The 24,476-nt window shown below is 37.1% G+C and overlaps 1 protein-coding gene across 7 annotated transcripts in view; it reads left to right on the top strand.

Annotated features, from left to right (window-relative positions):
• The window catches only part of HERC1 (HECT and RLD domain containing E3 ubiquitin protein ligase family member 1), a 93,986-nt gene that overhangs the window by 12,931 nt on the left and 56,579 nt on the right, over positions 1–24,476 (top strand). For all 7 annotated transcript variants that reach the window (XM_052672014.1, XM_052672011.1, XM_052672013.1 and 4 more), the window contains exons 2-19: positions 3,971–4,926; positions 6,356–6,451; positions 6,746–6,940; positions 8,088–8,399; positions 9,049–9,145; positions 10,615–10,758; positions 10,973–11,100; positions 11,942–12,086; positions 12,182–12,353; positions 13,432–13,566; positions 14,831–14,996; positions 16,535–16,660; positions 17,716–17,937; positions 18,943–19,095; positions 19,290–19,422; positions 19,916–20,107; positions 22,140–22,361; positions 23,165–23,338. In XM_052672014.1, the coding sequence (XP_052527974.1) occupies positions 3,997–4,926; positions 6,356–6,451; positions 6,746–6,940; positions 8,088–8,399; positions 9,049–9,145; positions 10,615–10,758; positions 10,973–11,100; positions 11,942–12,086; positions 12,182–12,353; positions 13,432–13,566; positions 14,831–14,996; positions 16,535–16,660; positions 17,716–17,937; positions 18,943–19,095; positions 19,290–19,422; positions 19,916–20,107; positions 22,140–22,361; positions 23,165–23,338 (3,742 nt within the window). In that variant the 5' untranslated portion in view covers positions 3,971–3,996. The remainder of the gene's footprint in view (positions 1–3,970; positions 4,927–6,355; positions 6,452–6,745; positions 6,941–8,087; positions 8,400–9,048; positions 9,146–10,614; positions 10,759–10,972; positions 11,101–11,941; positions 12,087–12,181; positions 12,354–13,431; positions 13,567–14,830; positions 14,997–16,534; positions 16,661–17,715; positions 17,938–18,942; positions 19,096–19,289; positions 19,423–19,915; positions 20,108–22,139; positions 22,362–23,164; positions 23,339–24,476) is intronic.

The raw sequence follows: 24,476 nt of genomic DNA, 5'->3' as shown, positions 1-24,476 counted from the left end.
CCAGGTTGGGGGTCTTACAAGATGTGATGGGGCAAGCTGTTCATGTGGAAGATGTGAACATCAGTATGTTGGTCAGTGATTTGAGAGGAGGTTAACTTTTTATTCAGCTTGCTGAAAGGGGTATTTTCTATTTGAAATCTCTCTCTCACACACACACACACAAAAAGCAATGTACTGAAATGCAGATGGGATGTTTTTGAGAATTGCTTGTTGCAATTCCAGATGTATCTTTTGGTCTCACCTAGAAGAAACACCCAGGAAGTTTTGGCAGCTGTGAATTAAGAGCATTTTATGTGTTCCAGTGTTTGAATACCCAAATGAAGCTCTGTGATATAGAACTGTTTTTGTTTGTACTGCTTCTGATGAAAGACAAGTACTTCCTTTCTCCACTTCTTGCCTCGTATCTCTGACTTCTCCTTTTGTGGCCAGGCAGCCGCTTGTTTGAAAAGCTGTCATCATCTTATTTAGGAGGTTGGTAGTACTGCATGCTGCCCTGCACTGTGGCATTGATGCCTCCCACACCGTTAGCTGCTCGTGTAGCCATCAGTAGTAGAGCATTTGTGTGCCTGTTCACGTGGTCTTTCAAAGACAGAAGTTTTCCTTTTGCCTGCACTAAGAAGCAGATATAAACCTTACATGTGTAGTCGCCAGGAGTGAGCTGGAGAAAATAAACCCTACCAATAAGCTGTGCCAGCCCTTGTTACTAACTACAGTGATATGTAATTACTGCACTTCCACGTCAGCTGCGAGAGAGAGAGAGCTTAAATTCATATTCAGAGAGCATTTTCAGAATGCATCAAGTCAGTTCTCTGCTGTCAGTACCTCTGGCTATCTGTCACCTGTTATTTCCAAGATGAACCAAATACCGTTTTCAAAATGGACCAGCGTCTTTTGAAAGTTGCAGTAGGACAGCAGGTTACTACTACCAAGAGCTAAAATTCAAGCTTCAGCCTTCATTTTCAGAGAAAATTCAGTACTCAGGAAAAAGAGCAGTATTTGCACTTTAGAGTTATGTGAACACGTTTTGGAATTTCTGAATGAAGACTGGCTGCTGAACGTGATGCAAAGCAAATGTCGGAGTTGATTCAGGGAACTCCTTGCATAGCTAAGCTGCTCTGTAAGCATTGCACTAGGAGCATTACAGCTGTAGTAGGCACATCCTCTCACTAGATGGCAGAGGGTTTTCCCCCATCCACCTAAAACCTAGTTATAAATAAGGTATCAAGTAGGGTTCAGGCTGCCAAAGAGCACAAATCTCTCCTTAATTCAGAATATTATGTTATTTTTTGTTGAAATTTCAACATGTTAGAGCTTAGGTTAGTAAGTGCTGTTGTGATGCAAACCTTGTGTGTTTTCCATAGGGCAGCACTTGCACACTGTGCAAACACTGGTCTCTGCAGCAGCTTGTGCTTGGTACCAGTGGCATTTGGGTGTGGGTTTGGTTAACATCGTACTTAGTTCATTTGTGATTGTTTCAAACCCATTTGCCTGTGGTCTCCCTTTGTAACATACTTAGCCATTCCCCTTCCTTTCTTCTCTATGCCATATTTATAGACCAGGTTTCTCCTTGTTTTTGTAGGTTTGTTTTTTTCTTTTTAATTAGCTATGCTAAGAAGCCAGAATCCTGCTCTTCTCTTCAGTTAGGTTCTATGCAAAGGTGGGCTAGAGGAATAATCTTGGTGTGTTCCAGTGTCAGCCTTTATTGCATTCAAGATCTCAGTGAGAGAAATGATTTCCATGAATTTCAATTAATTAGCATTTTTAAAAGTTGTGTAACAATGTTTCCCTTACCCTAACCTTGTCTAATCATTCTAGAATTGCTCATTAATTCTGCTCAGATGTGTATTTGATCTCTATCATGACTCATAATCCCTTTGTGAGTCACTTCATTCTTCCAGTTTTTGGGTCTCCCAGTGGTAGGTTCTCTACTTGCATAAGAAATTTTTATTTTATAATTATATAAGCTTTCATGACTTGCTATTAAATTCCAAGCTTGCAATCTTATTTCTTCTCATTTGCATGCTTTTCTCTCTCATGTGTGCAGTGATGGAAGAGCCTTTGCACTTCATATTGTCGTTATTTTAACAACTCACTGATTAAAATATTGAGCTGTAGGTTTCAAGATAATGATGTCTGCTAAACATGACTAGTTGCTAACTGGATGATTTTTTTCCACCAAATTTTGTCTTTTCCACATTATTTGTTCAACATCATACAGTTTCTCAATAAATTTACACAACCTTAATGTTTAGGAGTAGCTTATTACAGTGTTGTTTGTCTAATGAATACTGAATGCCTTTATGAGCAATGTGTTTTAAGGGCTTACACTTTCACTTTGGATACCAGGGCTGTTTGCTGTGACTGAGCACTGGGAGGCAACAAGGTGATGTGCACACTGACCTGCCCTCCTGCCTGTGCCAGCACCTATGGCATGCCTTCCCCAGAGAAGGGCTGTGTCCAGAATATAACCTGCTTTTCCAACACAGTGTGATCAAAGGGAGTTTTTGCCAAGTTTAGTTTGAAGGTTGATAAACTCAGATGAAATTTCAAGGTCTGAGGTTCTGTAATTTGCTGAAGTGTATTTTCTCCATTTGATCATTTATTTTAGGATATGAATTTTAAAATGGTGAACAAAAAAATGCAGACCCTTCTAACTTATTGTTAAGCTTGTAAATGGGTTGATGCCAAAGCATTTGAGTTTCACATATGGGTTTTGTAACAAAAGTTTGGCCATTAATGTAGAACTCAGTTCCTCCTGTGTCACTCAAGGGATCAGGCAACATGAAAGACAACAGAGGTTTAATGACTGCTGCTAGCTAAAAAAGTTTGTGGCATGAAGCAGAGGATTGCATTTTAACCACAGGGTTTCCAGAAATTTTGTAGAAATTTCATTAAAATTTTTAATTGAGTTTGAAGCCACATGAGTGTATTATTTGTTTTGCTTTCTTTCCCATAAAATTGCCAGTAAAAAAAAATCTCTTATATTCATTGATGTCTTTGATTTGAAAGAATGACAAAAGCTGTCAAGTTAGTTTGGCAACAAGCTTGAGCTGCCCTGGTGAAGCAATGTGCACTTCTGAGTTTTCCTTTTATCTGCATGCTGTTAGTGATTCCTTTGTTAAAATCTGTAGTAAAAGTTTTGAATACTGTTGAAGTCATAGATGATGAAACGCTTTAATATAAGAGAATACGTAATATTCAATAGAGTAAATTCATTTGGAATAGTCATGTATATTTGGCTCTGAAGATCTTATTCATGGAATGAATAGGAGTTACTCAGTGGCCCACCCTGACGTAACTTACGTGCACCTGTCCTGGTTTCCATTCAATATTTTGACATTGATTTTAAGATACGTACCTTAAGAAAGGAGAGAGAATGACTTGTGGCTGCAGGAGTTAATAAGCTTTGTAAGGTCGCGTGTTTTGTTAATGGCCTAAATTAGTAGCCTTATTTATTGTCACATGAAGCTTTACAGCGGTACTCTGTTCACTCGTGTACAGTTTTAAGTGATCTTGGGCACTTTTTTGAAGTTGTTATCTTTAGTTTTGCCATCTGAAAAGAGAAGATTCATTTTTTTTCAAGTAGTATTAAAGTGTACTTTCACTGAATGTAGCAGAATTAAATTTACTTTGTGTGAACTTCTGTGTATATCAATTCAGACTATGTACATACACTCTGCAGTTCTCACAGCATGCTAAGGCAGTTGCATGTCCATGTGCTGGTTTAAAATGAAGATCAGAATTAATCTGCAAAATGTCTTTTTATACTACCCTTATGCTACTGGGATTGGATCTGAATGCCAGATTCGTGCACACTTATGTGGGTAAAATGGTGGAACTTTGATAAAATTGGGAATTAAAGTTTTGCTGCTTGCTTTGCTGAAGAATTGATAGAGTTTGGTCTACTGTGAATAGTAAATTCAGTAGATACTATTGCGCATCTGCTCACTTTTTTTTCCTTCATCTTTAGGACTAATGGCAAAAGAATAAACCAACATGGCAGCTATGGTCCCACCCGTGAAGCTGAAATGGCTTGAACATCTGAACAGCTCTTGGATCACAGAAGACAGTGAATCTATTGCAACGAGGGAGGGAGTTTCTATCTTATATGCTAAGTTAGTTAGCAATAAAGAAGTAGTGCCATTGCCTCAGCAGGTTCTGTGCCTCAAAGGACCTCAGCTACCAGATTTTGAGCGGGAATCTCTAAGTAGCGATGAACAGGACCACTATTTGGATGCCCTTCTTAGCAGCCAGCTGGCACTGGCTAAGATGGTATGCTCAGACTCTCCGTTTGCTGGAGCGCTTCGAAAACGTCTCCTTGTATTGCAGCGAGTCTTCTATGCACTTTCTAATAAGTATCATGATAAGGGTAAGGTGAAGCAACAGCAGCATTCGCCGGAAAGCAGTTCTGGATCGACTGATGTGCATTCTGTCAGTGAACGTCCCAGGTCGAGTACGGATGCGCTCATAGAAATGGGCGTTCGGACTGGGTTAAGCTTGTTGTTTGCACTGCTGAGACAAAGTTGGATGATGCCAGCATCGGGCCCTGGCCTCAGTCTTTGCAATGATGTTATCCACACTGCAATAGAAGTCGTGAGTTCTTTACCACCTTTATCTTTAGCAAACGAAAGCAAGATTCCACCAATGGGGCTGGACTGTTTATCGCAAGTGACGACATTTCTTAAGGGAGTAACGATTCCAAACTCTGGGGCAGACACTTTAGGTCGTAGATTAGCTTCTGAATTGCTTCTTGGCTTGGCTGCCCAGCGAGGTTCCCTGCGATACCTTCTTGAGTGGATAGAAATGGCATTAAATGCTTCAGCTGTAGTGAACACCATGGAGAAAACCAAGTTGCTACAAAGTCCGGAAGGAATGATCAGCTTTGATTGCTTTATGAGTATATTAATGCAGATGCGACGATCTTTGGTAGGTATACCAGCTTTGAGTTTTCTACGTAGCAAATGTAGATGCATTCTTAACTTTAAATATAGTTGCTCAGCACTGAATACTATGTATGGTAGTTGTTAGCTTTAATGTGTAAAAAAAAAAATAGTAATAATGCCCTAAGAAAATGGACTGAGTTGTTTGTAAGTAAGGCACACTGATAGCCTTATCTTTTGAGTGATTACTTCTGATCCTGAGTGAATGTTCTTTTTAAAACTTTGACATTATTGCCTAACATGCAGTCAAAAGCTGTAGTATGCTTCTGCCTCGTATGCACAGACTGTAACAAGGAAGGACTTTTTCTCCAAAATGGTGATTTCCCTCTTTCCCCTCAGATTTGTAGTACTTAGTAATGAACATAAATCTAAAACATTTAAGATTTTAAAGAAGTGGGAAATTCAACTTTTAGAGTGCTGATGATGGAGAATGCGTAAGTTGTTATAAAATCAGGTGCTTTGCACAGATTATTGAAATCCAATTGGAAAGCAATACAAAAAAATTCTGGGCACACGGTAATGCAAGTTAGAAATAATACTTTTTTGTTTCACTTTATGTTCAGATTTATGAGAAGGAGTGGAGCTATTTGTAGTTTTACTACTGCTGAATATTTTAATGAAAGACTTCTGTGAAATTCTAGATTGGACCAATTCCTTAAAGTACTTACTCCCATTAAAATTGAATATAATCTATTTTCTTCTCACGTTAGCCAGTAGCAGATTATCTCCTTTGTTTGCACAAGGTCTGTTATCACTAACGTTCTAAAGAAAGTAGATTTTCTGCTGTGTTAGATAGGTTTCATTCTTTTGACTGAAGTGACATTCTTTTGACTGAAGAAAGACATCTAGCATCTGTACAGCAGCAGTGAAGGAGTCTTGTGTGCAGATCACAAACTCACTGCATGCTGTGTGCCTATGCCTATGCATGGCCTGTGTGCCTTCTGTGTTGGAAAGAAGGGAGCGAGCTGCCAGATCAAATTATTTATTCAGTTCAGTATTTTCCCAGCCTAATGGGTGGTAGCAGGATCTACATTGGATTAAATGTCCTGATGAACAACTTCAGCTGTTGTTTTTGTGTGGTTCTTTTTTCACTGGATATAAAGTTATAGACCAAAATACATAGTCTATGTAAAAAGAAGAGTAGTAATGATTAGTAATTCATGATTTAACTAGACAGACACGAATGAAATGTGTTTTAGAACAAAGTGGTATCAGGATAAATTAACTGTAAACCCAGATATTTTCGCAAAAACAGCAAAAATAAGAATGTTTAGCTAGTGTTGGCATATTTTTGTTTCCCTGGAATGCATGCAGATAACATAGGTACTCTAAGAACAAATCACTGCTGTATTTTGTACAGTTGCACCGTTGCTCTGTGGAAATATTTTTCTCACAGTAATGTTTAAAAATTGCAGGGATCATCTGCTGATCGAAGTCAATGGAGAGAGCCAACTAGAACATCTGATGGCTTATGTTCTCTTTACGAGGCAGCTCTATGTTTATTTGAAGAGGTATGTCATGAAATGAAGCTTGAATTTAAGGAAATTATACATTGCATCTGGCTGTTGTGTGTATGTGTATGGCACAGAATCTGCTGAGTTATTCTGGAATGGAAAAGGTGGGCAAGGAAAGGGTGAAAAGCAAGAATGCTGAGAAACAAAGTTATTTGAACGCATTTACAACGTATGGTGATACCTTGTGTTTTAGGCAGTGTCACAGTGAGAGGGAATTTAACTTAGATCAGTCATTACTGCTGTAGGAAAATAAATGAAAATACTGCTGTGTAATAGATCTCTTTTTAACAGGTTTGTCGCATGGCATCAGACTATTCAAGAACATGTGCCAGCCCTGACAGCATTCAAACGGGTGATGCTCCCATTGTTTCTGAAACCTGTGAAGTTTACGTTTGGGGTAGCAACAGCAGCCATCAACTGGTGGAAGGAACTCAGGAGAAAATACTGCAACCCAAGCTTGCCCCAAGTTTTTCCGATGCACAGACGGTGGGTGATATCTATAGCATTATATAATGTAAGGCTCAGCAGCTTCATAGTTGTAGTACAAAACTGGAAAACACTGCTTTATTGCCAAGTGTGCTGATGGTTGGAATGAGGGAATGATTCTCAGAACTAATTACACAACTCACTTTACTGAAGGTATTTCACTACTTTTATTGTTGCCTGGAAAAAGGATATATGTATTTTTTTTTAATGTTACAAATGATACCATGATACAAGTGATACAATGATACAAGTGATACCATGTAACAAGAGTGACTGAATTGTCTAGCTTGCAATGAAATGCATTTGTAGAGAGGAATTTGCTTGCCTGTAGGTTTTTTTTTTCCTTCTCATTGTTTAAAAGATACCTTAAATACTCAATTGTCTTTTCAACTGGTGTTTTTCACATCAAGTGTGTCTAGTTTAAAAGTCCAAACAGGGCTAGCTGCTGGCACAGAAGCCTTAATTAGCTTTCTGAAAGTCAATATACAGTATGGTCTTTCTGCTCTCAGTAACAGATTCTGCAGTTGCAGCTTAGCACTTCTAGTGAGGCGTGACACAGGATAGTTTGCTTTTCTGTTGCTTTGTTGACTTAGCAGTGTTGACTTAAGTAAAAGCATTTTGGGGGATCTCTAGACAATTTAGGTATGTTTTCTGAAATTGTTTTCATGGACTTTACTTGCACAGTTTTATGCCAGTTAAATGCAGGACCAGGCATCATAAAGCAAACTTGTGCATTTAAAAAAGCTGCTTAAACAGAACACTGATACACAGAAGGGAAATGACTTAATTTTGTCTTTTTAATCTTAAGAAAATATACCTTCAAAACTGTCAAATACCATTCATGACTTTGAAAGATCTGAAAGCAGCCTGAGTTCTTTAGTCTGTAAAAGAGATGCAATTAAACAAGATGACGTAATGACCATTTTACGTCCTTTACATAAAGAAAAGGATTTCCTTATAAAATATTTTCAGTTATTTTGATTTTATTGCTTGCTGAACTCCACAAATTCTTCTTGTTTTTTTACGTTGCACTACAGGAAAGAGGTATAGAAAGAAAAATGACATCCTGTTTGAGAATACATACTTTTTGACCTACAGATGAATGATCTATTTTATCTGAATACTGTTTTATCCTTTCTGTTTATAGATTGAAGCTGGACAGTATTGCACTTTTGTAATTTCTACGGATGGCTCTGTCAGAGCCTGTGGTAAAGGCAGCTATGGGAGACTAGGGCTGGGTGATTCCAATAACCAGTCCACTTTGAAAAAACTGACTTTTGAGCCTCATAGATCCATTAAAAAAGTGTCATCTTCAAAAGGATCTGATGGGCACACTCTAGCGTTCACAACGGAAGGGGAAGTCTTCAGCTGGGGTGATGGTGACTATGGAAAACTGGGACATGGAAACAGTTCAACTCAGAAATATCCCAAACTTATTCAGGGCCCACTGCAAGGAAAGGTATGACTTGGATAGAAGCACGCCTCGTTTTGGTCTGCTCGGTTAAGATATCGTGTAATATTTGAAATATGTAAGATCTTAAGATTCTGTGTTTTATTTAAGTTTTCTTTGAAGTGGGATCTGTTTCAGCAAAGCACTGAAATGTGTTGATTGCCTTTGGGCATGTGATTACCAACATTGCCACTGTTGAAAACTTTCTCACATTCTTAAATCTTGTGTGCGTGTTTGTGCTGAACTGCAGCGACATTCCAGAAGAACAGTTTTTGGTAGCTGTAACATCATGACAATCTCATATGCAAATTTTTAGTGCTTTCAGTTGTGTTGTCCTACAAGGCCTTCATTTGCCTTTCTGTCCATGTTTTGGCCAATGTTTTTAACATCTGCTTTTGCTTCTCTCTGCTGCTGTTGTGGTTATGTTAAATTTGCTTGAAAAATAAGTCATGACTACTTTATAAACAATCTTGTCTGTATTGTTTTCTGCTTATAAAGTGCTAAGTGATAAAGCTAGTGAAGATAAATTTAAATGTGTACTTGCTCTACGTAAGTGAAGAGATAGAGGTACACATATTCCTTCCTAGAGTAGACTTGCATAAGCCTTCAAAATTCTTATACAAATTGTATGAAAACATTTTTTTTGTACGTAATGCAGGTTGTTGTATGTGTGTCAGCTGGATACAGACATAGTGCTGCTGTTACAGAAGATGGAGAGCTGTATACATGGGGAGAAGGAGACTTTGGGAGATTAGGTAATTCTAAAATAGCATGAAGTGCTTTTGAGAGAATTCCTGCATCTGGTAATGATACAATACGTGTGTTTCCCCTTTTTTCTTATTATCCCATCTAAATACACTTGTATATACACATGTGAGCCTGTGTGTACATAGGCAAAAATCAATGCAGATAATTTCATAAGTCTTCTTTTATTCTTTTTCCAGGAAAAGTTGCCTTTCATTTATAAGACTGTACATCACAGTTGTTGCCCCTTAAGTGTGTAGAGTAGGCATGTAAAATAAACCAGAATTCTAGATGGACATAACCTAGTGATAGTAGAATGGTTCTTTGGACAATGTTGAATAACTGGTGGAAGATATCAAGTCTTCAATTATAATGTGATGCCAATAAGGAAAACTGACATTCTGTTTAACGAAATGACTTTGTCATTTTATCTTAATACACTTAACTTTATCATTTGAGTTAAATTTAACTTCTTAATATCTCTAATTTTTTTTTTCAAGTTCACTTTTGTCTATTTCATTATCTTTGCTATGCAGCTTGCATGGCTGGTATGAAACCACCCTTCTCAAACAGGTTCTTTTAAACCAGATGATTTTGCTCAGAAAATTGCTTTCAAGGGGAGTTTTAGTTCCTTTCTGTTCTCTTTGATTTGAATGTCATGATCTCCTATTGGAGAGGTAAAAGCAAGTAGCTGTGTTGGGGACAAAAGATGGAGGGGATGTTCTTTTACAGTGCAGTCTGTCACAGATTTTCAGGGGAAACAGAAGAAGTTCTGAGCCTTTCCCTGCTTATAGGAAAAGGACATTAGGTTAGAGGGGAAAAAGTCTCACTGAGTTTTAGCTTAATGTGTTTTTTACATTCTTAATGTAGTTTGAATTATGCAGTGATGGGTTCCAGTGCACAGCTAAGAAGTAGCATTCAATTAAGTCATAGGAACCTGTTCACATTCTCTTAGGGACACCATGCAGTATCTCTTAAAGTAGGTGGTGCTGTAGTGTATTAGGCTTCTGCAGAAAAGATGATCTAAGGCTATCCACTGATTTCATTTGTGCAGTGTATATGCAGAAGAAAGAATCTGCCATTATTTTAGATTCCTTATTCTGTTCAGGCCACTTGCTGCCCAGTGTTAGGAAGTATAACTACCCAATCACTAATGTTACACTAGTTATTCTAGTATAGAATATACTAGTATATTCTAGTATAACTAAGCAGTTATACTAGTAATTCTTTTTATTTTTTCAAAGTAGGTAGAAAGTAGTTCTGTTATTTAGTGGTATTATAAAAGTGAAAAGGTGTTATAAAAACGGTATTATAAAAATGAAATTATGTTAACCTAACTGCAGATCTCTTTCCAAAAATTGGGCAAAAATTGTCTTCTGTGATGACTACAGTTTACATGGCTTTTGCAAAACTTTGCTGGGATTACAGACCAGAATAGGAATTTTCACAAAAAGAAAGTGATTTTTTCTGCTTTCTTCAGGTCACGGTGACAGCAACAGCCGCAACATTCCGACTTTAGTGAAAGATATTAGCAATGTAGGAGAGGTTTCCTGTGGCAGTTCACACACGATAGCTCTGTCCAAAGATGGCAGAACAGTGTGGTCGTTTGGAGGAGGAGATAATGGTAGGTATAAGTACACCATAATAAATACGTATTTCCTAAAGTCTGCCATTATTGTATTTGAAAGAGAACGCATTTTATAACTGTTATATGTGTTAATTTTAAAAATGTACCCTGACGTTTTGGAAATCTGAAAGTAATTTTTTTTTTGGTACTTCCAGTTGTCGCCATTTATATATTGAAAATATTTTCCACTTGTAATTTTTCCTTTTTTTAGGCAAACTTGGTCATGGTGATACAAATAGAGTATATAAACCTAAAGTTATAGAAGCCTTGCAAGGAATGTTTATTCGAAAAGTTTGTGCTGGGAGCCAGTCTTCACTTGCCTTAACATCAACAGGACAGGTTGGTGCAAATAGATTTCACTCAAACAATGGCACTTGGTATTTAACAAGACAGATTGGGTTTATTTCAGCATTTATTATTTTGGCTGTTGAGAAAACATACAGCTAGTTCACAAATGCTGGTGTACGGCTGTACAGCTCCTGATGTGAGTCTGGCTAAAAGTACTGAGATTCTAAGAGGCTAGAGTTATTCAGAATGTTCTGCAGAGTCAAGCAAAAGTACACATTCCAAGAGTCTTCATTAGCCACAGCAAATAATTATTTTAGATCAAGAAACGTAACTGGTAGAAGACCAAATGAGATTCAGGAAACAAAAAGCAGTGAAATGATTTTAATTTTTAATGCATTAACCACCTGAGGCAATGAAATAATGTAATAGTATCTTAAAATGTGTATTTAAAAATACATGTTAACTGTTTCATTTCTAATCCATAAAATTACAGGAGAGTCTGGAAGTAAATGTTAGGTAGTAAGTGGGGTCCTGCAGTGGTATAATGTATATGCATGTAATACAGTAAACCTTTCTACACTTCTAACCTAGCTGAACTCCCACTTCACCATGATTCAAAGAGAATGTGTTTTTGAAGTATGGATCAAGAATGCTGAAGTTTATTGTGGTAGTTTCTCCTCTTGCGACAGCCTTCCCAGCTGATCTGCTCTGTAGCCAGAAATGTGATTGGAGACAATAAATGTAGATTACATTAAATGTATGTAAGCGATGAAAGTACTCTGCATGGTTCTTTTGAAAACATGATCGTTGTGAAAGTGGTTATCCAGTACATTGCTGGTGATCGCCAATAATGCAGATTTGACACTGATATTTTGTGGTTTGTTTGCTCTAGGTTTATGCATGGGGCTGTGGTGCATGCCTTGGCTGTGGCTCTTCTGAGGCGACTGCTCTCAGACCCAAACTTATTGAGGAACTGGCTGCTACAAGAATAGTTGATATTTCAATTGGTGACAGTCACTGTTTGGCACTTTCTCATGGTAAAATAAATTAAGCATGAAGATACGTAATCTTCCCTTTTGATCAGAAGCAGTTGTATCTCAGATTCTGTTTTCTGCTCTATTTGCAATTATAGATAATGAAGTTTATGCTTGGGGTAACAATTCAATGGGACAGTGTGGTCAGGGAAACTCTACTGGTCCCATTACCAAACCGAAGAAAGTCAGTGGTTTAGATGGAGTTTCAATTCAACAAATTTCAGCAGGAACCTCTCATAGTCTTGCCTGGACAGCTCTTCCAAGAGACAGGTAATGGTGATACTCGAGGACAGACATATATTTATTTAAAAATATAATACTCTTTGGATGCATTTAATATTTTCCTGAGGGCACTAATGCTTTTAAAGTGTTCTGCTTGTAATATTTTGGACTGAAGAATCTCTTTAAATTCTATCCTTCTCTTTCCTTTTGTTCTTTCCAAACTGTTGTAGTACAAAAGTAATAGCTTAGCAGCACCAATAATATGGATATTAGTACATTTAAATTTTGTTATCTGCTATTAGACAAAAATAAGACCTTTTTACTGAAAATCATCAAGTTAGGCAGTGAGGATTCAATATTTCTTTGTTTTGTGCTTCTGACTGCATGTTCTGTGGTTTATGTAGTTTCTTTCAGCTAACAAGGCAACAAAGAGTAAGAGTTTGGGAAATACGTAAATTCATATAAGTCATTAGACATAAATTTAACCTTCATAGTAACTTCCTAAGTGGTTACATGTCAACATGAACTGAAAACAGGTGCCTAAATAAATGGTTTAGTAATTAATGTGCAGTACCTGAAATAGTACTTTACTGCAAAGGCCTGATCAAGTGATTACAGCGAACTGATAAACCTCAGACTGATATACGGACTAACAGGGAGGAATAGAAAAACTCTTTTAATATTTGGAAGATAATCCAGAGTTTCAAGATGTCCTGTTTTAATGAGAACTGTTGTTGAAAGGTCAGTTGAGGAAAAGAGTGAGCCTCAAGTAGTACCAAGTGGAACTACTAACTTGTTTGAATTCTCTCTGTATTTCATTAAAACCTCTTTATAATCTAGAGTTCATACTAAAGCAGTTTTGTGAGAATGTATCAGCTTTTGCACTAATTTGATGGTTTTATGCTCATGATGCTGTAAATGTTTATGTTTACAAATGAAAAATGTTTGATTTTTGAAAATGTCTACAGAAAAAAAGAACATATGTTACCTGCTAGAATCAAGAAGTTGGTCAGATTGGTTTATTTCAAGAAAAAAACTGAAGTCGTTAAGATCAGGCACTCACTTCAATCTGCTTAAATTGGAATATTGGAAGATTTTTACTAATTATTTTGATGTTTGATTTCAGGCAAGTTGTGGCATGGCACAGACCCTACTGCGTAGACCTTGAAGAAAGTACCTTTTCACATCTTCGTTCTTTTCTTGAGCACTATTGTGACAAAATTAACAGTGAAATTCCCCCTCTTCCTTTTCCTTCATCAAGGTATATATAACACTTGCACGTTATAAGCTTTTGTAGGTTTTTAATCAGAAGTATTAGAATATTTTTCTGCAAGCATTTTTAGTATGTGAGGTTGGGCTGTTTCTTCCTACTTGGAGCTCGAGGTACCTCGAGAGATGTAGGAGTCATGCAGAATGTTTAAAAGACCTTTTTAAAGGTCACGTGTGGCTTCTTGGTAGTGTTATTTAGAGAAATGTAATTGTTTTCCATCTGAATGAACAAAATGCTGAAGGTTGGTTCCATTTTTTTTTCAGGAACAAATTTGTCTGTAAAACTTAACAATAAATTATAGCAGCACAGTTTCAGCAGTTTGCTTCAGTTATGAAGACAGTGGTTGTTATTGGGCAGTTTGAGATGTTTCATCATCACCACAACATGGGTTTGATAGATATTCAGGTTTTGAAACTGGAAGCTACTTGTCACAAACGTGATCTTAGTAGCGAGGCGGTGTCGCTTTGGAAGGTTTGAAACAAATACACAAGAAGTGTGTTCTTGCTTTTGAATTTCCACAAATTCCTCTCTTCTGGAAAGTGAGACAAACTAGGTGTAACAAACTAAGCCCATCTTGATAGTGCCATGTTGACTAAATCTCTTTACAAATCATCAGTAGGCATTGTTACAGCTTGCCCGATTTGAAGCTTTTACACAAAAAGTGATGTTTTAGTTGCAGTACTCTAAAATACAAAAGCATGAATGCTTCCTCACAGACACCTGTAAACAGCACTGCAAGTATCAAAGATGCATAAGAAATTTTTCTCCTTTCCACAAAATAAGAAAATTCAAAAGTTTTCAAGAAGGATGATCAGAAATTAATATCCTGACTTTCTGTTTTTAATCTGATTGTTTCATTTCTAAATGTAAAGAGAGAAGATTACATTTATTAGTTCCTAAACAGTTTCTGTTCTTTCTTTATGTGAGGAATATATTTGTCTGTCTGTTGGTCTGTAAATGTATTTTGGAAAGATTTTGCCTTTCAGTTCTAGTGATTCCTTTCTAAGTGGAATGCCCTTGGAACCGTTGTGAGCCAAGACACTGTTGTATTCTCTTGTTGCCTTTTGTTGTTTGTTTGTTTGTTTGTTTGGCAGATAAGCAGTGGGCTTTCAGATGAATTTATGTGAAGTTCTAGTTATAATTTATTTACCTTTCTGATCTGCAAAATACAATCAGTGAAAATCTTAGTGCACAAGTCAGTGAGGATGAATAAGGCTAACAACAGAAAACATGAATGCTGCTGTATTTCTTACAGGGAGCATCACAGTTTCCTTAAATTGTGCCTGAAGCTGCTGTCAAATCACCTTGCTCTTGCACTGGCTGGAGGTGTAGCTACCAGTATTCTTGGCCGGCAGGCGGGTCCTCTTCGGAATTTGTTGTTCAGACTGATGGATTCCTCTGTCCCTGATGAAATTCAAGAAGTAAGTATTACTTTGTTCACAGAAAAAAAAAAAATCTACTTTTTACTTTATATTTTTTTCTTTAAGTGTGTTATTAGAAATTTCTCTAACTGTGTAAACATGACACTCTGATGAATACAGTTCTATTCATTACAGTTGGGAAATGAATCACTATCACTGCATTATAATCTGAAAAGCAGTGCAGAATGTTTACTTAAGAATTTCTGCTTGCTGTTTTTTTTTTCCTGCTAACGTTTTAGTTATTATTGCTTGTAATAATAAGCCTTAAACTTTCAGATTATGGGATAATTAACATGAGGAACGAATATAGATAGTGGAAATTGATTGTAATTACAGATACTTGGTCTTTACAGAATCAGACTCTAGTTTCTCTGTGAATTTTTGCCAGCTTTGAAGAAGTGATGCTGTGTAGTTTAGTAGTGTACAAAAGTAACTGTTTTGGTGGCCCCAGTAAAGAAATAACTTATACCCTCGGCTTGAGTTTGTGGTTAAAAAATAATGTGTGAGACTGAATTGTTAGAACAGAGCACTTAACTCGTAGCAAGGTGGAAAACCACTGAATAGAGCTGTGAAAATTGTTTTACATACATGAGAACTGTGAATTTCAGATATAGAGCCAACTGTTCAATTTTCATAGAATCATGGAATCACCAAGGTTGGAAAAGACCTCCAGGATCATCCATTCCAACTGTTCACCTACCACCAATATTCCTCCACTAAACCATGTCCAGTTAAACTGTGCACAACATCTAAATGTTTCTTGAGCACCTCCAGAGATGGTGACTCCACTGCCTCCCTGGGCAGCCTGTGCCAGCACCTGACCATTCTGTTGGAGAATAATTTTTTTCCTATTGTTTAAACTGAATCTCCCTGATGCAACTTAAAGCCATTCTGTCTAGTCCTGTCACTAGTTATTCAGGAGAAGAGGCCAACCCCCACCTACCACTACCTCCTTTCAGAGAGTTGTAGAGAGCAATAAGATCTCTGAGTCTCCTCTTGACTAAATAATTTCAGTTCCCTCAGCTGCTCCTTGTAAGGCTTGTGCTCCAGACCCCTCACAGCTTTACTGCACCAAAACTGAACGCAGCACTCAAGGTTTCATTGATACTGAAACTATTATCAATGAGAAAGATTTGCCTATTCATACTGCTTTTAAAATGAGATGACCTTGTGTAGCAATGGACTTCAATTTTATGTTCAGAGGAAGTTTACTATGGAGAACTGAAAATTGTTAATCTTTAGATTGATTAAACTAAATCATCTTCCCTTACAATGGCACTCTAAGAAAATGGCAATTCATGAAGATCTTCAAATTTGACAATGTGTTGGACTAATTTAATACCTTCAGTGTATTGCATACATCCTGGAATAAAAGATGAATTTGCTACTTTGTATTAGAAATCTCATGTCAAATAAAATTAAGTGTATGTTCTGGATGTATTATGTGTGTCATGTACTGTGTGAATTTTTTTAAAGCTGCAGTCACATTGATTGTTTTTTCCCTATCCAAGAAGTATTTTCTGCTGCTTGACTTTTAGGTCGTAATTGAGACTCTCTCAGTAGGAGCAACAATGCTACTTCCTCCATTGCGTGAGAGAATGGAATTGCTGCACTCACTTCTACCCCAGGGTCCTGATAGATGGGAAAGCTTGTCAAAAGGACAGGTATGGTCAAGAGAATAATATGCTGCATTTTGAAAGCAGTACTGTATGTTCATTTGCTGAAACAGCAGGGGATTTTGAACAGTAAAGCTAGCACAGTATTGGTGGAATACATTGAAAAGCCCAACTTTAACTCTGTAGCCTGGCCAAGTGAGATTCTAGATCGTGGAAACAGAAAATTAACTGTTTTTTAGGAAGTATAATGGTTGTCCTACATGGATTTCATTCTACTTTGCAAAGATTAGTGGGTTGTAACTTCTTCCCTTTTTCTCTTTTGATGAATGTGAAGACAAGGAATTTTCACAGATTAGGAGACTTGCCAAGTACCTTCCAAGTGGAAGGAAAGAAGGAGCATCTGTTCTTGTTCTTTATGGCAGTAGGAGCTGAAGCTTCTGCAGTAGTTTCAAGTTAAAAAATAAGAGTACCTGTTATTCAGTTCTGTAGATAACATCTATTTTATTGTGGAATAGACTGATTAACACTGATACTGAAACTGTGAAGAGGAATCTTCTGATTCTGATTTTCTGAAGATTTCTGATTTGTACTGGTGCAAACTAGAAGCCCCAAAGAAGTAGAACAGGTTAGGTTTTTCAGGATGTTGTGAGGTTTTTTTCAGTGATAGTAGGGAACACTACTGAAATGAAAGGTCATTACTCTGTATCTGCCACCACTTTTGGTCTAATCTATACTTGTCATGATTTTTGTCCCTAGAATTAGAATAATAGATAAAAAAGAAAAAAAAAAAAGACCGTATGACATGCATAATTCTAAGTAAAGAATGCGTTGGTCTGTGTATTATTTCACTCTGTCAGTCTCAGATTTTTTCTGGGTGTACTTATCTAATTCAAAGTTTTAATCTATTCTCTAGTATTGAAGACATGCAGGAAAAAAAAGCGTTTGGATTTTGTTGGTAAAATCTTCCAGATTAACAATTTCACCTTAAGACACAAAAATAGTGTTGTAACTGTAATGCCTTTTTATTATTTCATCATTTTGACTTCATGAACAAAAAGTTTACTGTTTCTGAACTCTTCTTTCTTTCTTTTTCTTTTCCCCAGAGAATGCAATTGGATATTATTTTGACAAGCTTGCAAGATCACACCCATGTAGCTTCTTTACTTGGCTACAGCTCGCCATCTGATACCACAGAAACTTCCTCATTATGCATCAGCTATGGAAATCTCTCTGACCAAACATACAGTGTCCAGAGCAGTCATCCAGATACTCATTTAGCTGAAATCTTAATGAAGACTCTTCTAAGAAATTTGGGTTTTTATACAGTATGTATAGGCTTTGTAGTTACTTTTTGTTACAGTGGCAATGAATTTTGAATATTTTGAATGTTTAGAAATTCCAGAAAATGGTATTCCTTTGCTTTATCTAAAGCAGCAGTGCCATATATCTCTCTCTGGAGGTGGACTAAAGTCAATTCACTACTTCTAACATTATCAGTGTAATGATCTTGTAATGGTGTTTTTTCTTTAACTTGGCTTGCATAAGTATAGTTGATTTCCTATCAGAGTGAAGTACTGACTCCTATTCCTTTTGGCTGCAAATCTTTTTGGAAGATACGGTGTAGCACATCAATATATAGGTAGATTGCTTTATGGAACCCTTTTATGTCTGTATAATACCAGCAGAGAAAGAAGCTAGGAATGTGAGTCTGTCTGGTTAATTTGACACTGAGCAATCTGCCTTCCAGTAGTTCATCAAGTAGAGGTCAGCCATCTTATTGCAGTATGTCAAATACATTATTGTTCTTAGCTGTAGAGTAGTGTTGGCTGATGAACAGTTAAGGGGAGCATAAGTGCAATTGATGACTCTTGCACCTTTTTATTCAACTAGCCAGTTAATTATAAAGGAGAAAAGAAATCAGAGCTCTTCTGCAGCATACTATCCCTGTCTGCTGAGGGTTAGGGTTGGTAATTTTTAGTTCTGTTCTGTAGACATTCAGCAGTCATCTATATCCAGCTACTTTCAAATTTCTCCTTGAAACTGACTCCATTTTTACTGTAGAATTTGCAAGGAGGTCAAGCAGCTTTCTACCTTCTGCCATCCTAGGTGATGCTAGGAAGGTTTCTGATCTAAAACATTTAGGTATCTTAAGAAATATTACTTATTTCAACATAGTGTGATTTGGGGGTCAGGGTGAGAAGTGAGTTATTTTATCCAGTTTTCCTTGAGTTAAACTAATAATAGTGCTTGAGAATTGAAAGAAAAAAAAATCTGGAAGAGAGTGAGGCTTTTTGTGTTGTTTTTTTTTTCTTTCTCTTTTGTCTAAATAGGATCAAGCCTTTGGAGAACTGGAGAAAAACAGTGATAAATTTTTACTGGGTGCATCATCATCAGAAAACAGCCAACCTGCTCATCTTCATGAGCTTTTATGTTCACTGCAGAAACAGTTGCTGGCTTTTTGCCACATCAACAGTGTTAGTGAAGTATGTATCCTTATTTTATTTTAAAGGGGGAAAAATTGCCTCAATATGCATGAGTATCAGAAAGTTAGAAATTGCTATGCAGTTTTTACTTTTTAATAAAAATTTTCTGAGTATTTGAAAAAAAACTGATAGAAATAACGAACTCTTTAAATATTTGTATATTATTATGATATTTTATGGTTATTTCCTTCTAGAATTCCAGCAGTGTGGCACTGCTTCATAAACACCTTCAGCTTCTGTTGCCTCATGCTACAGATATCTATTCCCGTTCTGCAACGCTGCTTAAGGAAAGCTCTTGGAATGGCACTGTTGGGGAAAAACTGAGAGGTAAATATTCATGAAAAAGATGAGTAATTACAGGATTGGCAGCTTAGGACAGTTCTTCTTATTTTAGAACAATAAAAATCCTTATTTTCCTCTCACCTGCACAGTATAAACATCCCAAGTCTCTTCAAAGAAAGAGGTTGGTTGTCTTACCCAGGCATAGCATCAAGTTCATGTTTTTGTCAGGACATTTTGCACATAGGAAAACTAAAAGAAAAAAATATATAAAAATTGTCTCTCTATAGTATTATTTCAGTAATATTTGGTTTAGATTACTGTTTTTTAGCATTCAGTTTTTTTATTGCTGAAAAGTGCAGGAGAAAATACGGAATATATTTATGGTTATTAAATAAACCCTCCAATTCAAAATGTAGTTTTAAGACATACTGAGACAGCTGAGATGTTTCTGTGCCATTCTTTGTGACTTGTTTTACTGTACCTATAATACAATTCAATTCCAGATTCTAATTACTGGTTGTTTTTTTTTTCTCTGTAGATGTGATTTATGTCTCTGCAGCTGGTAGTATGCTGTCTCAGATTGTCAACTCTTTATTGTTACTGCCTGTGTCAGTGGCTCGCCCTTTGTTGAGTTATCTGCTAGATCTGTTGCCACCTCTGGATCGTCTTAATAGACTCTTACCTGCTGCAGCACTTCTAGAAGATCAAGAGTTACAGTGGCCACTTCATGGTAAGAGTAATAAATAACATGCTTTTAATATGAAAGATAAAGACTAGAGTATCCTGGGTTGGTGGGAAGGCGTTTCTGTTCTTTATTGACCAGCTGGAGACCTGTAAGGCAGATGAATGCCTCCTTAGCTTGTCCTCAGGGCTGCATTTGGCAGAGGCTGCCCTGTTTCTTCTGGCTCTGAGCTGTGAGTGGCAGCAGATGGGAAGCAGCACGGCCTTGTCCTGCTGCCTGTTGTCCCCATGATTCATCCTGCAGCCCAAGCAGATGTCAGGCCTGCTGGGAGCTGAGCAGTGCCACAGAGTGCTGTGCTTCATCTTATCCACGTAAAACCGTGGTGCAGAATTCATAATCCTGCCTCAAACCAGGTCACGTGCTTCTGGTAACCTGATGCCCACAGCCATACCAAGTGCTTTAAAATATGATCTTAGTGGTCTTTTCCAATCTTATTGATTCTATGAAATGTGGAAATACAACACCTAGAGATATGGCTTAGTGGGCATGGTGGGGATGGGTCTGTGGCTGGACTCGGTGAACTTAGAGGTCTTTTCCAACCTTAATGATTCTATGGTAACTCTGTGATATCGCTTTTTATAGTGGAAGACTTAATTTCTATTAAAAACTGCTTTTTTAAGTGTAGTGTCTCATTTTTAAATTCTGAAGTGTATTAACATCCCTTGCTGTGAAATATTTTGAGCTGTGGGCAGACCTCTTTACTGTGCAGCCTGGAATGTATGCTGATGACTTTGGGAACGCAAGAACAATATAGGACATATATATATATATATATATAATATAACATATATATGTTATTACATATATATAAAAAACATATATATATATATATGTTATATATACATATATATATAACTGAAAATACTGAATTTGTAATAATGAAATTCTTTACTTGTAAATGGAAAAATATTGTCATGATCTATTTCCTCTCTAGTCCAAATTTTACTTTGCTTTCCATTATGCAATGTAAGTTAACTTAAAATTATTGATTTTGGAGACCATCTTTTTATGCAGGCGTATAGTGGTGGGATAAGGGAGAATTAAACTAAAAGAGGGGATATTTAGAATAGGTATTGGGATTAATTTTTTTTATTAAGCAGGTGGTAATACAGTGGTATAGGCTGCCCAGAGAAGCTGTGGGTGCCCCATCCCTGGAGGCGTTTGAGGCCAGGTTGGGTGGAGCCTTGGGCAGCCTGATCTGGCAGGGGCTTGGAACTGGATAAGCTCTAAAGCCCCTTCCAACCCAAGCCATCCTATGATTCTATGAGTATAAAGATTCTATAAGCTGCTAACTGCCTGAAGGCGTGCTGCCAGATCCTTCTGACACAACTTCATTATAAATCAAGCATATTAACAGTCTCTACAAAGAGGTATTTACCTGTCCATTTTTCACTGAATACTTTTCCTTCATCCACAGTTTTTCTTTTACTGGGTTCTGTTATCTTTCGAGATTACATTAGGTTGAAATCTTACCAACAGTCACTGTGTTTTACTCGACAAGTAGCACAAGTGCATTTATAATGTGTAATAGAAGTGGATTTCAGCTTACTGAGTTATGTGGTGGGCGCAGGACATGGAGTTAGCACCTCTCTGTGCCCTTCCCTTGTCCTGGTTTCAGCTGAGACAGTGCTAATAGCACACTGATGGTTTGGTTGTTGCTGAGTCGTGCATGTGTGCCTGAGGCTGCTTGGCAGGGAAGAGCCACCACCATGATGTGTTGTGAGGGCAGGCTGCGTTATTAGCTGTCTCAGGCTGCATGTGGTCCATGTTGAACGTGCCTAATGAGCGTGGGCTGCTGTCACATGGATGGTTATGGCTTTTGCTGCTGATCAATTTGAAATGCGAAGTGATCGATTTGTCCTAGCTGCTTTTTCTTTAGTTTACAATTGTTGACAAAAAGGGGCAAATCAACTGTTATTAAGTGGGAAATGTTACGAGACCTGCAGTTAATTTTACTAATTTTGGAATTGGCTTTAACATCTGGGCAACAGTGACTGATTTGGTGATTCATTGCTTTTAGGTGGACCTGAATTAATTGATCCTGCTGGAGTGTCCTTACCACAGCCTGCCCAGTCTTGGGTATGGCTTGTAGATCTAGAGAGAACTGTAGCTTTACTTATTGGTCGGTGTCTTGGTGGCATGCTTCAAGGACCTCCAGTGTCCCCTGAGGAGCAAGACACAGCCTATTGGTTGAAAACTCCACTTTTCAGCGATGGAGTTGAAATGGATATTCCTCATCTAGGTAAGCTATTAAATACAGAAAACTGTCACTGTGAATATTTGTGTTCTGTTTTGAAATTTCTTGATCACATTTGTACAAGTCTCTGTACATAGAGTTTCTATTTCAGCTCTTTTTGTCTGTTTAGCTTAATACCAGAAGTTGGAAAATGGCTATTTAAGTATTTGCTACAGTTTACAAAGAGTATTGGAAATCCATAGAGAGAGAATTAGAATATTCATACAGTTTCTCAGTGAAAGAAGTAACGCAAACTTCACTAAGTTAATTTAAATTTGTTTTATTTTTAGATGTTCGGCATTTAACAGAGAAATCAGGGGCTCCATTGTTTCATATACAATTCATTCTTCACATTCTTCATTAAAAATATTATGTTAAATTGTATTCTACTTCGAAAGTGGAGTCTTTATTAGTTGAAGACATGATTAAAAACAAATTCTTCTCATTTACTAGAAGCATTGAAAGCATTCAGCATTATTGTTTCTAGTCATCCCTTCCAAGCATGCGTAGTCATCCCAACCAAGTGTGTTAGAGGTGGTTGTACATCAGAGAGAAGTAATGATGCAGGATTATGATATTGAAGCAGAGGATAATGCTTCTAAATTTTCATGAACTTGATATGAATTGTAACAAAATCACTTTATTCCTCATCTAGAGAGAATTTGTAGCCAGACAGTGAGGTATGTTGGTTTATTTATTTATTGTGGAATAGAGTGGAGAGTGAAATATGTTTGTCTGCCATTCAGGAGAGATGCATGTAATCCTCAAAATTTATGGAGTTTAATCTTTAAGTGTTTCCCTTCTGTTAGACAAATGCATGAGCTCCTTGTTAGAAGTGGCCTTATCTGGAAATGAGGAACAGAAGCCTTTTGATTATAAGCTGAGACCTGAGATTACTGTCTATGTTGATTTGGCCTTGGGTTGTACAAAAGAGCCAGCAAGGAGCCTGTGGATCAGTATGCAAGACTATGCTGTTAGTAAAGGTAAGATGTGGAATGTGTATGTTAGTTAAATATATATTGCATGTTTCAGCTATGTTCCTACTGAAGTCTTGTGTTTTCTTTGGCAACAACTTTTAATTCGGAAACACGATTAATATATTTTATTGTTGTGTTCCATTGTTTTCCTTAATTTTGACACTGATTCCAGTATTTGCAAGCATGTAGTTCAGTGTTCTTCTCCCCTCCAAAGTATGACAAAAGGAGACTCTTGTTTCCTTATTGAGATGTTTGTATCTCTGTTTTCATAGTAGAGTGGGGTGAAATTTGCAGTTATTAAGAAAAACAATAATAATGGGGAGGAGGGAGGTGGAGAAAGGCAAAGTAACTTGGAAAATATGCTAAGAGTGGGATGAAAGAATAAGCCTTTGAAGTTATAATAAGTTTTTCAAGTCCTTGAGAGGCTGGCATTACAGTGTCAGTGGTTCTTCATCCTTATTGCCTGTAGTCTTCGTTCCTGCTCGGTCTTGCTAGGCCTCCTTTGAATAAAACCACAGAACACTGCTGTTGTACTGAAATTCTGAGAGACCCAGAGATTATTTGCTGTACCTCTGGCCAAAGTAGGGCCAGGTCAAGAAGGCAGCAAGTCGTATTATATGTCTGTTGAGAGCAGTAGAGATAATTCTGTTTTGAACTCCATGGAATTAGGAATTCCAGTTTAAAAAAAAAAGAATGCTGGTTGTCTAGTTGAAAAATCTGAGCTGAATGGGCTGACTGATGTTATTTTGGTTATGGAGTAGAGTGTTCTGGAAGTTGGTGTGGTCCTGCTTAGTTTACAATATAAGATGACTGAGAGTTGTGCGTTAACAGCGTAGCATCAAATGCAATGTCATGGAACTCAGGGGAGCAGATATGTTAAAATTCATATTTTCACAGACAGATTTTTGTGATTTCTAAAGCAACTTTCAAGGATTCATAAGTAATATTTAATAAGAAAAATACTATTATGAAAGTACATGTATGGAAGTGGGGGAAATAATTTTATTTCTGCCTCGAGTGTAGATGGAGCTTTGAGGATGTTATCTTGGGAGTTCATTTATTTTATAGTGGAATGGCATTATTTTCATAATGGTCCTTCTTTAAAGTGGAGGAAAATCATTTTGAAATGAAAATGTAAGTTTCT

Source organism: Tympanuchus pallidicinctus, unplaced genomic scaffold (genome assembly GCF_026119805.1).
Source record: "Tympanuchus pallidicinctus isolate F22 unplaced genomic scaffold, pur_lepc_1.0 scaffold12, whole genome shotgun sequence".
Taxonomy (NCBI): Eukaryota; Metazoa; Chordata; class Aves; order Galliformes; family Phasianidae; genus Tympanuchus; species Tympanuchus pallidicinctus.
This window is presented reverse-complemented; position numbering and strand designations above follow the sequence as displayed.